At 53.3% G+C, this 15,525-nt stretch overlaps 1 protein-coding gene across 4 annotated transcripts in view; it reads left to right on the top strand.

Moving 5' to 3' along the window:
* adgrg4a (adhesion G protein-coupled receptor G4a) overlaps nt 1-15,525 on the top strand; it is a 207,733-nt gene that overhangs the window by 59,492 nt on the left and 132,716 nt on the right. For all 4 annotated transcript variants that reach the window (XM_086002304.1, XM_086002303.1, XM_086002302.1 and 1 more), the window contains one exon: nt 12,200-12,329. In XM_086002304.1, coding sequence (XP_085858430.1) covers nt 12,200-12,329 — 130 coding nt within the window. The remainder of the gene's footprint in view (nt 1-12,199; nt 12,330-15,525) is intronic.

The following is a 15,525-nucleotide window of genomic DNA, read 5'->3' as shown; positions in this document are numbered from 1 at the left end:
CTGTGCTGTTATGACTCTATGCACAGGTGAAATTGGGTGGAGCCGCAAACGGGGCGCCAAGCTCGCCTGGGCGCCGGATTTAGCGCAGCGTTTGGAGCAGTAGCGACCGCCGGAAATTCAGCTTGAGCGCCCCAAGAGGGACACGGGGCGAGGCTCGAGGCGCTCCGCGTCCCTCTTAGGGCGCTGAAACTGAATATCACAGCGCAACATGCCGCAGCGCCACACGCTGCGGCACGGCGCGCTGCGGTACTGCAGGCCTTCCTCCCATTCTTAAGGGGGAGGGGCCTGCACCAGCACGATCAGAGATCGCGAGTGCCAGCAAAAGAGTCCGGCACCAAGGAGAAGTGCCGGGCTCTCGGAAAACAGCCGGCACTGCCGCGGGGGGCGATCAGGAGGCCGGGGACGGAGGTGCTGGCAGGCGGCCGCCGAGCAAAACGGCTGCCCCGCACCTCCACCTTAATTTGCGCCACTGCTGCCACAGGTAGGCCTCGTGAACCGGGCGCCATTTGCGAACAGCGCTACAGAGGCGGTCGCTGCCAAATATCGCGATCGGGGCGGTAGCGGGGCGCTGCGCACACCGATGACGTCATCGGTGGCAGCGCAGCGCAACAGGCTAACGCCACGGTTAGCGCCCCAGCTAAATATCGCGGGAGGCATGGCCAGTGGCGCTAAAGCCACTGAGTGCCCTCTTTAGGCGCTAACTGGTGGCACAGCCCGCCGAATTTCTAGGGCTATGACTCTAAGAACACTTACATAGAAGCATAAAATGGTTACAGTACAGAAGGAGGCCATTCGGCCCCTCGAGCCTGTGCCGGCTCTCTGCAAGAGCACTTCAGCTAGTCCCACTCTCCCGCCCTTTCCCCGTAGCCCTGCAAATTTTTTCCTTCAGGTATTTATCCAATTCCCTTTTGAAAGCCACATTTGAATCTGCCTCCACCACGCTCTCAGGCAGTGAATTCCAGATCCTAACCACTCGCTGGGTAAAAAAGTTTTCCCTCATGTCATAGAGTCATAGGCCTAGAAATTCAGTGGGCTGCGCCACCAGTTTGCGCCCAAAGAGGGCTTTTGCGCCACTGGCCACACCTACCGCGATATTTAGCGGGGCGCTAATGGCGTCGTTAGCCTGTAGCGCTGCGCCGCCACCAATGACGTCATCGGTGTGCGCAGCGCCCCGCTCCCGCCCCGATGACCATGTTTGGTCACGCCCGCCTCTTCAGCGCCGGCCGCAAATAGCGACCGGTACACAGGGGCCTACCTGTGGCGGTAGTGGCGCTAGTTAAGGTGGAGGTGCGGCCGGCTGCTGTTTCGGCGGCCGCCTGCCCGCACCTCTGTCCCCGGCCTCCAAACCCCTCCCCCTGCGGCATTGCCGGCTGTTACCCGAGTGCCCGGCACTTCTCCTTGGTGCCGGGCTCATTTGCCGGCACTCGCGAGCGGGGATCGCGCTGTTGCAGGCCCCTCCCCTTTAACAGTGGGAGGAAGGCCTGCAGTACCGCAGCCTGCCGTGCCGCAGCGTGTGGCGCTGCGGCCCATAGCGCGCCGATATTCAGTTTCAGCGCCCCAAGCGGGGCGCGGGAAGCCTCGATTAGCGGCCCGCTTCCATTTGGGGCGCAGAAACTGAATATCCGGATGGCGCAAGTGGCTCCGCTCGCAGCGGTAATTCCGGCGCCCAGGCGAGCTTGGCGCCCCAAACGGCGCCCAACTGAATTTTTAGCCCATAGAGTCATAGGCCTAGAAATTGGGTTGGGGCGCCAAAGTGGCGCAAAAGTCGCCTGAGCGCAGGATTTAGCGCAGCGATCGGAGTGATACCGATCACCAGAAATTCAGTTTCATTGCCCCTCGAGGGACACGGGGCGAGGCTCGAGGCGCTCCGCGTCCCTCTTAGGGCGCTGAAACTGATTATCGCAGCGCAACGTGCCGCAGCGCCACACGGCACGCTGCGGTACTGCAGGCCTTCCTCCCACTGTTAAGGGGGAGGTGCCTGCAACAGCACGATCCCCGATCGCGAGTGCCGGCAAATGAGCCCGGCACCAAGGAGAAGTGCCGGGCTCTCGGGAAACAGCCGGCAATGCCGCGGGGGGGGGGGCGGCGGTTAGGAGGCCGGGGACAGAGGTGCGGGCAGGCGGCCGCCGAAAAAGCAGCCGCCCCGCACCTCCACCTTAACTTGCGCCGCTGCCGGCACAGTAAGGCCCCGTGAACCGGGCGCGGGTAGCGAACGGCGCAACTGCGGCGTTCGCTACCAAATATCGCGAACGGGGCACGAATGGGGCGCTGCGCACACCAATGACGTCATCGGAGGCGGCGCAGCGCTAATGCCTAACGCCACCTACTGAATATCGCGGGAGACGCAGCCAGTGGCGCTACAGCCACTGACTGCCTCTTTAGGCGCTAACAGGTGGCGCTACGCACCCAATTTCTCCCCCATAGATTCATACAGCACAGAAAGAGGCCCTTCGGCCCATCACGTCCACGCCGGCCATCAAGCCCTGTTTAATCTAATCCCATTTTCCGGCATTTGGTCCGTAGCCTTGTATGCTATGGCATTTCAAGTGCTCATCCAAATGCTTCTTGAATGTTGTGAGGGTTCCTGCCTCCACCACCCTTTCAGGCAGTGAGTTCCAGATTCCAACCACCCTCTGGGTGAAAAAGTTCTTCCTCAAATCGCCTCTAAACCTCCTGCCCCTTACCTTCAATCTATGCCCCCTTGTTATTGACCCCTCTACTAAGGGAAAAAGTTCCTTTCTATCTACCCTATCTATGCCCCTCATAATTTTGTACACCTCAATCAGGTCCCCCCTCAGCCTTCTCTGCTCCAAGGAAGACAACCCCAGCCTGTCCAGTCTTTCTTCATAGCTGAAGCGCTCCAGCCCAGGTAACATCCTGGTGAATCTCCTCTGCACCCTCTCCAAAGCAATCACATCCTTTCTATAGTGTGGCGACCAGAACTGCACACAGTATTCCAGCTGTGGCCTAACTCGCGTTTTGTACAGCTCCATCATAACCTCCCTGCTCTTATATTCTATGCCTCGGCTAATGAAGGCAAGTATCCCATATGCCTTTTTAACCACCTTATCCACCTGTTCTGCTGCCTTCAGGGATCTATGTACATAAGAACATAAGAACATAAGAAATAGGAGCAGGAGTAGGCCAATCGGCCCCTCGAGCCTGCTCCGCCATTCAATAAGATCATGGCTGATCTGATCCTAACCGCCAATCCACTATGACAGGACTATCTCCTGAATCTAACAGAATTAGACACAGGAAACAGGAGCAGGATCAGGCTACACGGCCCCTGGGCCCGCTCCGCTACCCACAGGGCCATGACCGATCCGCACCTAAACTCATGTCCAAATTCCTGCCCGCTCCCCGTAACCCTTAATTCCCTTTTCTTCTAGGAAACTGTCTATTTCTGTTTTAAATTTATGTAATGATGTAGCTTTGACAGCTTTTTGGGGCAGCATATTCCATGGACCTACCACCCTCTGAGTGAAGTAGTTCCTCCTCATCTCAGTTTTGAAAGAGCAGCCCCTTATTCTAAGACTATGCCCCCTAGTTCTAGTTTCACCCATCATCTGGAACATCCTCCCCGCATCCACCCGATCCAACCCCTTCACAATCTTATATGTTTCAATAAGATCACCTCTCATTCTTCTGAACTCCAATGAGTAGAGTCCCAATCTACTCAACCTCTCCTCATATGTCCATCCCCTCATCCCCGGGATTAACCGAGTGAACCTTCTTTGTACTGACTCGAGAGCAAGTATGTCTTTTCTTAAGTATGGACACCAAAACTGTATGCAGTATTCCAGGTGCGGTCTCACCAATACCTTGTACAACTGAAGCAATACCTCCCTATTTTTATATTCTATCCCCCTAGCAATGAAAGCCAACATTCCACTGGCCTTCTTAATCACTTGCTGCACCTGCATACTAACCTTTTGAGTTTCGTGCACCAGGACCCCCAGATCCCTTTGTACTTCAGTACTTTCCAGTTTCTTGCCATTAAGATAATAACTTGCTCTACGATTTTTCCTGCCAAAGTGCATAACCTCACACTTTCCAGTATTGTATTCCATCTGCCAAGTCTCTGCCCACTTACTTAGCCTGTCTATGTCCCCTTGCAGGTTTTTTATGTCCTCCTCTCTCACTACTTTCCGTCCCATCTTAGTATCATCTGCAAACTTTGATATGTTACACTCGGTCCCCTCCTCCAAATCGTTAATATAGATTGTAAAGAGTTGGGGACCCAGCACTGACCCCTGTGGAACACCACTGGTTACTGATTGCCAGTCTGAGAATGAACCATTTATCCCAACTCTCTGCCTTCTGTTAGATAGCCAATCCTCTATCCATGCCAGAATATTACCCCCAATCCCGTGATTTTTTATCTTAAGCAATAATCTTTTGTGTGGCACCTTGTCAAATGCCTTTTGGAAGTCTAAATACACTGGCCTAGAAATTCAGTAGGCCTAGCGCCCCATTTGGGGCGCTGGAGGGCCTAGCGCCGGAGTTATGGCCAGTTTAAAAATTCCCTGGGGCCCTGGAATCGGCGGTAGACCGGTAGCGCTGCGCCGGCACTGATGACGTCATCGGTGTGCGCAGCGTCCCGGTTGCCATGCCGACGGGCCCCAGCGCCGAAATTCAGTTGCGGCCGCCTCGCCCGTGGCAGCCGCAACTAAGACTCTGGCAACAGAGTCTTACACGGCTTTGCGCCGGCGCATAAAGGTGGAGCGGCGGCCGGCCGCTTTCCCGCCGGCCGCCTGCCCGCACCTCCCTCCCCGGACTCCCCCCCCCCCCCCCCGCGGAACAGATGCTTCTCGGCTGCGAGCCCGGCACTTCCCCGAGGTGCCGGGCTCATTTTTGTGGCTATTTTACCGGCCAGCGGGCGGGTGCAGGCAGCTCCTCCTTAACTGAAGGAGGAGGCCTGCACTTCCCGAGCCTGCCGCACCGCATCGGGCGCCGCAGCGCCGGAATAGCGCCGCAATGCGGCACATAGCGCCAGTTTTCAGGCGCAAACACCCTTCAGTAGCGCCGGCAGCCGTTTGGGCGCGGCGCTACTGAATTTTTGGCGCACGCAGGGGGACTTAGCGCCGGCGCTAACTTTCCGGCGCTAAAGCCCTGGCGCGGCGCCAACTGAATTTCTAGGCCACTACGTCCACTGGTTCACCTTTATCCACCCTGTATGTTACTTCCTCAAAGAACTCCAGCAAATTTGTCAAACATGACTTCCCCTTCATAAAACCACGCTGACTTTGTCTTTATTAAACTATGATTATCCAAATGTCCTGTTACTGTCTCCTTAATAATGGACTCCAAAATTTTACCTACCACAGATGTTAGGCTAACCGGTCTATAGTTTCCAGCCTTCTGTCTACTGCCCTTTTTAAATAAGGGTGTTACATTAGCAGTTTTCCAGTCTGCTGGGACCTTTGCTGAGTCCAGGGAGTTTTGGAAGATTATTACCAATGCATCCACAATCCCTACCGCCACTTCCCTCAAGACCCTTGGATGTAAGCCATCAGGTCCAGGCGATTTATCCGCCTTGAGTCCCATTATTTTACCGAGTACCACTTCCTTAGTGATTTTGATCGTGTTTATCTCCTCCCCCCCTATAGCCCCCTGCTTGTCCAGTGTTGGGATATTCTTGGTGTCCTCTACTGTAAAGACTGATACAAAATATTCATTCAGTGTTTTTGCCATCTCCATATTTCCCACCATTAATTTCCCGGTCTCATCCTCTAAGGGACCAACATTTACTTTAGCCACCCTTTTTCTTTTTATATAACTATAAAAACTCTTACTATCTGTTTTTATATTTTTTGCTAATTTACTTTCATAATCTATCTTCCCTTTCCTAATCAATCTTTTTGTTATTTTTTGCTGTCTTTTAAAGTTTTCCCAATCCTCTATCCTCCCACTAGATTTGGCTACCTTATATGCCCTTGTTTTTAGTCGAATACTATCCTTAATTCCTTTACTTAGCCACGGATGGCTGTCTTTTCTTTTACACCCTTTTCTTCTCAGTGGAATATACTTTTTTTGGAAGTTGTAAAATAACTCCTTAAATGTACACCACTGATCATGTATCGTCTTACCCTTTAATCTATTTTCCCAATCCACTTTGCTCAATTCTGCTCTCATACCTTCATAGTCTCCTTTATTCAAGCTTAGCATGCTTGTTTTAGATACAACCTCCTCACCCTCTAATTGAACATGGAATTCAACCATGTTATGGTCACTCATTCCAAGGGGATCCTTTACTAGGACATTTTTAATTAATCCTGTCTCGTTACACAGGACCAGATCTAAGGTTGCTTGCCCCCTGGTCGGTTCAGTTACATACTGCTCAAGAAACCCATCCCTAATACACTCAATGAACTCATCCTCAAGGCAGCCCTGCCCAATTTCATTTGTCCAGTTAATATGATAGTTAAAATCCCCCATAATTATAGATGTTCGCTTATTACAAGCCTCAACTATTTCCTGATTGATACTCCGCCCAACCGAGTTGCAACTGTTCGGAGGCCTATAGACTACGCCCACTAGTGTTTTTTTCCCCTTATTATTCCTTATCTCCACCCAAACTGTTTCATTATCCTGATCTTTTGACCCAATATCATTTCTCTGTATTACAGTGATTCCTTCCTTTATTAACATAGCCACCCCACCTCCCCTTCCTTCCTGCCTGTCCTTCCTGATCGTTAAATAACCTGGTATGTTTAATTCCCAGGCATTGTCACCCTGCAGCCATGTTTCTGTAATGGCCACAAGATCATACCCATATGTAGCTATTTGTGCCATTAACTCATCTATTTTGTTACGAATGCTACGTGCATTCAGATAGAGAACTTTCAAATGTGTTTTTTGACACATGCACACCAAGGTCCCTCTGATCCTCTGTCTTTCCTATGGTCCTACCATTCATTGTGTATTCCCTTGCCTTGTTAGTCCCTCCAAAATGCATCACCTCACACTTTTCAGGGTTAAATTCCATTTGCCACTGTTCCGCCCATCTGACCTTTGGTTCTTCTGCCAATCACCTTAAATCTGTGTCCTCTGGTTCTCGACCCTTCCCCCAATGGGAACAGTTTCTCTCTATCTACTCTGTCTAGACCCCTCATGATTTTGAACACTTCCATCAAATCTCCTCTCAATCTTCTCTGCTCTAAGGAGAACAACCCCAGTTTCTCCAGTCTATCCACGCAACTGAACTCCCTCATCCCTGGAATCATTCTTGTAAATCTTTTCTGCACCCTCTCTAAGGCCTTCACATCCTTCCTAAAGTGCGGTGCCCAGAATTAGACACAATACTCCTGTTGAGGCCGAACCAGTGTTTTATAAAGGTTCATCATAACTTCCTTGCTTTTGTACTCTATGCCTCTATTTATGAAGCCCAGGATCCCGTATGCTTTTTTAACCGTTTCTCAACCTGTCCTGTCACCTTCAATGATTTGTGCACACATACCCCCAGGTCTCTCTGTTCATGCACCCCCTTTAGGATTGTACCCTTTAGTTTATATTTCCTCTCCTCATTCTTTCTACCAAAATGTATCACTTTGCACTTTTCTGCGTTAAATTTCATCTGCCACATGTCCACCCATTCCACCAGCCTATGTCCTCTTGAAGTCTATCACTATCCTCCTCACTGTTCACTATACTTCCAAGTTTTGTGTCAACTGCAAATTTTGAAATTGTGCCCTGTACACCCAAGTCCAAGTCAGTAATATATATCAAGAAAAGCAGTGGTCCTAGAACCAATCCCTGGGGAACACCACTGTGTACCTTCCTCCAGTCCGAAAAACAACTGTTCACCACTACTCTCTGTTTCCTGTCACTTAGCCAATTCCGTATCCATGCTGCCACTGTCCCTTTTATTCCATGGGCTTCAACTTTGCTGCCAAGCCTATTATGTAGACCAGAGGAGCTGGAATTGTTCTGCTTTGAGCAGAGAAGGTTAAGGGGAGATTTGATCGAAGTGTTCAAAATTCTGAGGGGTTGTAATAACGTAAATTTCTTCCGATAGAAGGGTCAGTAACCAGAGGACACAGATTTAAGGTGATTGGCAAAACCAAAGGTGACAGGAGGGAAAACTTTTTTACGCAGCCAGTGATTATGATCTGGAATGCGCTGCCTGAAAGGGCGGTGGAGGCAGACTCAATCTAGGCTTTCAAAAGGGACTTGGATAAATACTTGAAAGGAACATTTGCAGGGCTCTGGGGAAAGAGCGGGGGAGTGGGACTAATTGGAGAGCTCTTTCAATGAACTTAAGAACAGAAGAAGTAGGAGCAGGAGTGGGCAATTCGGCCCCTCGAGCCTGCTCCGCCATTCAATGAGATCATGGCTGATCTTCGACCGCAACTCCACTTTCCAATTGGTAGCACAGACACGATGGGCTGAACGGTCTCCTTCTGTGCAGTATGATTCTATGATTTATGCGATGTTCCTCAGCCTGTTATTTTAGCGGAAATTTAAAGTAACTGGGTTCACGTTAAAGTAGCAGACGAAGGCACATTGTCGCGATAAGTGTTCCTCCGCTAACGCGTTAATTGATGCGACGATTTAGTCATCATGGTGTGCGGTGCCTAAATACCAAGTTAAGCGCGTATTACAGTTGAGGCCGGGCATGCAATGTGATGTTGGGTTTCAGCGCAAGAGCTTTTTGAATATAACAGTGAGGCAAGTTTGCTGCCGTTACAGCGAGTTGCATTTGGAATGTAAAACGAGACGAGACAGACTGGCATTTCGCACCCTGAGGACATCCCAAAGTGCTTCACAGCCAATGAAGTACAGTCACTGTTGTAATCACAGAATCAGAGAAATTCACAGCACAGAAGGAGGCCATTCGGCCCATCGTGTCTGTGCCGGCCGACAAAGAGCTCTCCAGCCTAATCCCACTTTCCAGCTCTTGGTCCATAGCCCTGCAGGTTACGACACTTCAAGCGCATCTCCAAGTACTTTTTAAATGTGATGAGGGTTTCTGCCTCGACCAGCCTTTCAGGCAATTTAAAGAAACATGGCAGCCAATTTGCGCACTTCAAGCTCCCACAAACAGAACAAACACAAACACACACAGCAATCGGGTAATGACCAGATCATCAGTTTAATTGAAATAACAACAGAAAATGCTGGAAAAACTCAGCAGGCCAGGCAACATCCGTGGAGAGAAAATAGAGTCAACGTTTCGGGTTGAAACTATTTGTCAAGACTGAAGGCCAGGCTGGGAGAGAACAAAAGAGAAGTGAAGAGACATTAAGAGGTATTCAAAACGAGACGAGATGGTGATAGGACTAGTGGAGACAAAAGACGACTCCAGATTAGGTGTGAAATGCGCTGGCAGAATGGGAGACAGTTGCCATGTGGGAAAGAGAAAAATAGGGGGAAGGGCCAAAACAAAGGTGTGGATAAAAAATAAGTAAAAATATAATAGGGGCCGAGGTTATGATCTGAAATTGTTGAACTCGATATTGAGTCCGGAAGGCTGCAAAGTGCCTAATCGGAAGATGAGGTGCTGTTCCTCGAGTTTACGCTGAGCTTCCGTGGAACAATGCAAGAAATCACAGAAATCACAGAAACCCCACAGTGCAGATAGAGGCCATTTCGGCCCATCGAGCCTGCACCGACACATATCCCACCTGATCCCCGTAACCCCTACACATATCCCACCCTATCCCCGTAACCCCACGTATTTAATCCCCCTAACACTAAGGGTCAATTTATCATAGCCAATCAACCTAACTCGCACATCTTTGGACTGTGGGAGGAAACCGGAGCACCCGGAGGAAACCCACGCAAACACGGGGAGAATGTGCAAACTCCACACAGACAGTCGCCCGAGGCCGGATTCGAACCCGGGTCCCTGGCGCTGTGAGGCAACAGTGCTAACCATTATGCCACCGTGCTGCCCAAGAGGCCAAGGACGGTGAGGTCCTAGTGGGAATGGGGCGGAGAATTAAAATGACAGGCGACCGGAAGCTCGGGGACATCCTTACGGACTGAACGGAGGTGTTCCGCAAAGCGGTCACCCAATCTGCATTTGGTCTCCCCAATGTAGAGGAGACCGCATCGTGAGCAGCGAATACAGTATACTAGATTGCGAGAAGTACAAGAAAATTGCTGTTTCACCTGGAAGGGGTGTTTGGGGCCCTGGACAGTGGGAAGGGAGGAGGTAAAAGGGCATGTGTTGCATCTCCTGCGCTTGCACAGGAAGGTGCCGGGCGAAGGGGAAGGGGTGCTGGGGGTGATAGAGGAGTGGACTATGGTGTCTCGGAGGGAGCGGTCCCTACGGAATGCTGAAAGGGGAGGGGAGGGGATGATGCGTTTGGTGGTGGGATCACGCTGGAGGTGGCGGAAATGGCGGAGGATGATCCGTTGAATGTGGAGGCTGGTGGGGTGAAAGGTGAGGACAAGGGGAACCCTATCGTGGTTCCGGCAGGGAGGGGCAGGGGTGAGAGCAGAAGTGCGGGAGATAGAACGGACACGGTCAAGGGCCATGTCAACCACAATAGAGGGGAATCCTCGGTTGAGGAAAAAGGAAGACATGTCGGAAGCACTGGTGTGGAAGGTGGCATCGTCGGAGCAGATACGGCGGAGACGGAGAAACTGGGAGAATGGAATAGAGTCCTTACAGGAGGCGGAGTGGGAGGAAGTGTAGTCCAGGTAGCTGTGGGAGTCAGTGGGCTTGTAGTGAATGTTGATCAATAACCTATCCCCAGAGATGGAGACGGAGAAGTCGAGGAAGGGAAGGGAAGAGTCGGAAATGGACCATGTGAAGGTGAGGGAAGGGTGGAAATTGGAGGCAAAGTGAATGAAATTGTCTAGTTCAGGGCGAGAGCAGGAAACGGCACCGATACAGTCATCAATGTATCGGAAAAAGAGGTGAGGGAGGGGACCTGAGTAGGACTGGAACAAAGAATGTTCCACATATCCCACGAAAAGGCAGGCATAGCTAGGACCCATGCGGGTACCCATGGCAACACCTTTAATTTGGAGGAAATGAGTGGAGTTAAAGGAGAAGTTGTTCAATGTGAGAACAAGTTCAGCCAGGTGGAGGAGGGTGGTGGTGGATGGGGACTGGTTGGGCCTCTGTTCAAGGAAGAAGCGGAGCGCCCTCAGGCCGTCCTGGTGGGGGATGGAGGTGTAGAGGGATTGTACGTCCATGGTGAAAAGGAGACGGTTGGGGCCAGGAAACTGGAAACTGTTAAAGTGACGGAGGCGTCAGAAGAGTCACGGATGCTTTGCTATTGTATCTGTTTTAGTAATGTTGATTGAGGGATAAATATTGGCCAGGACACCGGGGAGAACTCCCCTGCTCTTCTTTACAATTGTGCCGTGGGGTCTTTTTCGTCCACCTGGAGAAAGTCACCTGGGGGGATCCCGCATCTTTACACCGCCGGTGAGCTGAGCTAAAGGAGGGAGACACTGTGCGTAAACTACGTTTCTTTAATAAGGGGAATGGGAGTGGTTGTGGCCGCAGTATTGCCGTGGAGCCTGCAGCAACATTTACTCTTCCCGACGCCACGCCCACATCATTAAAGAAGCTTCTGCTGCCTCCAGGGCTCCCTTTAATGACCAGTGGTTGGGCTGCCTGGACCCCGAGAATCCGGGCCTAGTACGGAGGCAATTTGGCATCGAGATCCTGGAACGTGGCAAGGCCCACGATTGGCCTGTTTGACACCCGGGCACCGCCAGGAGCGATCAGGTGTGGGGGACTATGGGAAATTGGGCCCCCCATCTCATATTCTTCATCCGGGTGTCGGGAGCAGCGGAAACCAATTCCCAACTCTCTAATCATTTCAATTATTCAGCTTCAGATTCAGACACAGCTTTACTGTACCTGAAGTGTTGTTTTTTGGACTCTAGGGGAATCAAGGGACATGGGGATAGTGCAGGAAAGTGGAGTTGAGGTAGAAGATTAGCCATGATCTCATTGAATGGCGGAGCAGGCTCGAGGGGCTGAACGGCCGACTCCTGCTCCTATTTCTTGTGTTCTTAAGTGTCACACAGTGTGTAGCCCGTGTGTGTGTCTGTCTTTTAAAGCCCTCACACCGACAGGCGACATGAAACTCTTTACAACATTCGTCGTATGTTTTTTGCCACCAACAGTTTGTTTGACAACAGCTTTTGCTCGATTAAGGTTTTTCAGCAATGGTTTGATGAGATTGCTCAGATGTCAATAACATTTTATACTTCCCGACCCCTTCAGAGCCAGGCCTCTGCCCAAATGAGTCCATGATGACCAACGTGGGGAATTATACGTGGCCTCCAACCATGCCTTTGAGGACAGTTCGATTGACGTGCGCTGAAAAACCAAACTTCGACGCCCAAAGAGTTTGGTAAGGATTAGCCGGGAGGCTGGAGTGTGTGAGGAGGCTGCAGGGAAACTGTGGGCTCAGACACTGCTGTAAATATCAGCAACACGCCACCCACCCTCCGAATTACTGCGGATGACATCGGTGGCAAACTCTTAGCCCGTTTATTTTTTCCATAGAATTTACAGCACAAAAACAGGCCATTCGGCCCAACTGGACCGTGCCAGTGTTTCTGCTCCACACGAGCCTCCTCCCGTCCCTCTTCATCTCACCCCATCAACATATCCTTCTATTCCTTTCTCCCTCATGTGTTTATTCGGCCTCCCCTTAAATGCAGTGAAACCTGATTGGGGCCAGAGGAGGCTCAGGTAAGGTTACATTTTTAAATATTTTTAAGGGTTTTCTTGTGAGTCGGGAGTAGCAGAAGTGCCAGGAAACAGTGGGCCTCTCCTGCCCCCGGGCATCCCTTGCCATCCCCCAACCGTGAGCCCCTCCGGACCTCCCCCTACCCCCCACCTCACCACTCACTGTGTGCCGGGGACAGTCAGCACTCACCGTGTGCCGGGGACAGTCACTCACCATGTGCCGGGGACAGTCACCACTCACCGTGTGCCGGGAACAGTCACTCACCGTGTGCCGGGGACAGTCAGCACTCACCGTGTGCCGGGGACAGTCAGCACTCACCGTGTGCCGGGGACAGTCAGCACTCACCGTGTGCCAGGGACAGTCACTCACCGTGTGCCGGGGACAGTCACTCACCATGTGCCAGGGACAGTCACCACTCACCGTGTGCTGGGGACAGTCACTCACCGTGTGCCGGGGACAGTCACCACTCACCGTGTGCCGCGGACAGTCAGCACTCACCGTGTGCCGGGGACAGTCACTCACCGTGTGCTGGGGACAGTCACCACTCACCGTGTGCCAGGGACAGTCACTCACCGTGTGCCAGAGACAGTCACCGTGTGCCGGGGACAGTCACCACTCACCGTGTGCCGGGGACAGTCACCACTCACCGTGTGCCAGGGACAGTCACTCACCGTGTGCCGGGGACAGTCACTCACCGCGTGCCGGGGACAGTCAGCACTCACCATGTGCCGGAGACAGTCAGCCCTCACCGTGTGCCGGGGACAGTCAGCACTCACCGTGTGCCAGGGACAGTCACTCACTGTGTGCCGGGGACAGTCACCACTCACCATGTGCCGGGGACAGTCACCACTCACCGTGTGCCGGGGACAGTCAGCACTCACCGTGTGCCAGGGACAGTCACTCACCATGTGCCGGGGACAGTCACCACTCACCGTGTGCCGGAGACTGTCACTCACCGTGTGCCAGGGACAGTCACTCACCGTGTGCCGGGGACAGTCATTCACTATGTGCCGGGGACTGTCAGCACTCACCGTGTGCCGGGGACAGTCACTCAGCGTGTGCCAGGGACAGTCACTCACCGTGTGCCGGGGACAGTCATTCACCATGTGCCGGGGACTGTCAGCACTCACGGTGTGCCGGGGACAGTCACTCACCATGTGCCAGGGACAGTCACCACTCACCGTGTGCCGGGGACAGTCGCTCACTGTGTGCTGGGGACAGTCACCACTCACCGTGTGCCAGGGACAGTCACTCACCGTGTGCCGGGGCCAGTCACTCACCGTGTGCTGGGGACAGTCACTCACCGTGTGCCACGGACAGTCACTCACCGTGTGCCGGGGACAGTCACTCACCGTGTGCCGGGGACAGTCACTCACCGTGTGCCGGGGACAGTCACTCACCGTGTGCCACGGACAGTCACTCACCGTGTGCCGGGGACAGTCACTCACCGTGTGCCGGGGACAGTCACTCACCATGTGCCATGGACAGTCCCTCACCGTGTGCCGGGGACAGTCACTCACCGTGTGCCGGGGACAGTCACCACTCACCGTGTGCCGGGGACAGTCAGCACTCACCGTGTGCCGGGGACAGTCACTCACCATGTGCCGTGGACAGTCACTCGCCGTGTGCCGGGAACAGTCACTCACCGTGTGTCGGGGACAGTCACTCACTGTGTGCTGGGTACAGTCAGCACTCACCATGTCCCGGGGTCTGTCACTCACCATGTGCCAGGGACAGTCATTCACCGTGTGCCGGGGACTGTCAGCACTCACTGTGTGCCGGGGACAGTCAGCACTCACCGTGTGCTGGGGACAGTCACTCACCGTGTGCCAGGGACAGTCACTCAACGTGTGTCGGGGACTGTCAGCACTCACTGTGTGCCGGGGACAGTCAGCACTCACCGTGTGCTGGGGACAGTCACTCACCGTGTGCCGGGGACAGTCACTCACCGTGTGCTGGGGACAGTCACTCACCGTGTGCCACGGACAGTCACTCACCGTGTGCCGGGGACATTCAGCACTCACCGTGTGCTGGGGACAGTCACTCACAGTGTGCCGGGGACAGTCAGCACTCACTGTGTGCCGGGGGCAGTCAGCACTCACCATGTGCCGTGGACAGTCACTCACCGTGTGCCGGGGACAGTCACTCACCGTGTGCCACGGACAGTCACTCACCGTGTGCCGGGGACATTCAGCACTCACCGTGTGCTGGGGACAGTCACTCACAGTGTGCCGGGGACAGTCAGCACTCACTGTGTGCCGGGGGCAGTCAGCACTCACCATGTGCCGTGGACAGTCACTCACCATGTGCCGGAGACAGTCAGCACTCACTGTGTGCCGGGGGCAGTCAGCACTCACCATGTGCCATGGACAGTCACTCACCATGTGCCGGGGACAGTCAGCACTCACCGTATGCCGGGGACAGTCACTCACCGTGTGCTGGGGACAGTCAGCACTCACCATGTGCCGGGGACAGTCAGCACTCACCGTGTGCCAGGGACAGTCACTCACTGTGTGCCGGGGACAGTCAGCACTCACTGTGTGCCCGGGACAGTCACTCACCATGTGCCAGGGAAAGTCACTCACTGTGTGCCGGGGACAGTCAGCACTCACCATGTGCTGGGGACAGTCACTCACCGTGTGCCAGGGACAGTCAGCACTCACTGTGTGCCGGGGACAGTCAGCACTCACCATGTGCTGGGGACAGTCACTCACCGTGTGCCAGGGACAGTCAGCACTCACTGTGTGCCCAGGACAGTCAGCACTCACCATGTGCCAGGGACAGTCACTCACCATGTGCCGGGGACAGTCACTCACCATGTGCCGGGGACAGTCACTCACCATGTGCCGGGGAC

The sequence above is a fragment of the Somniosus microcephalus genome, chromosome 1 (genome assembly GCF_052327205.1).
Source record: "Somniosus microcephalus isolate GS21.2 chromosome 1, FLI_Smic_1.0, whole genome shotgun sequence".
In the NCBI taxonomy this organism is placed as follows: Eukaryota; Metazoa; Chordata; class Chondrichthyes; order Squaliformes; family Somniosidae; genus Somniosus; species Somniosus microcephalus.
Note: the sequence above shows the minus strand (reverse complement) of the source record. Positions and strands in the feature narration are given on the sequence as shown.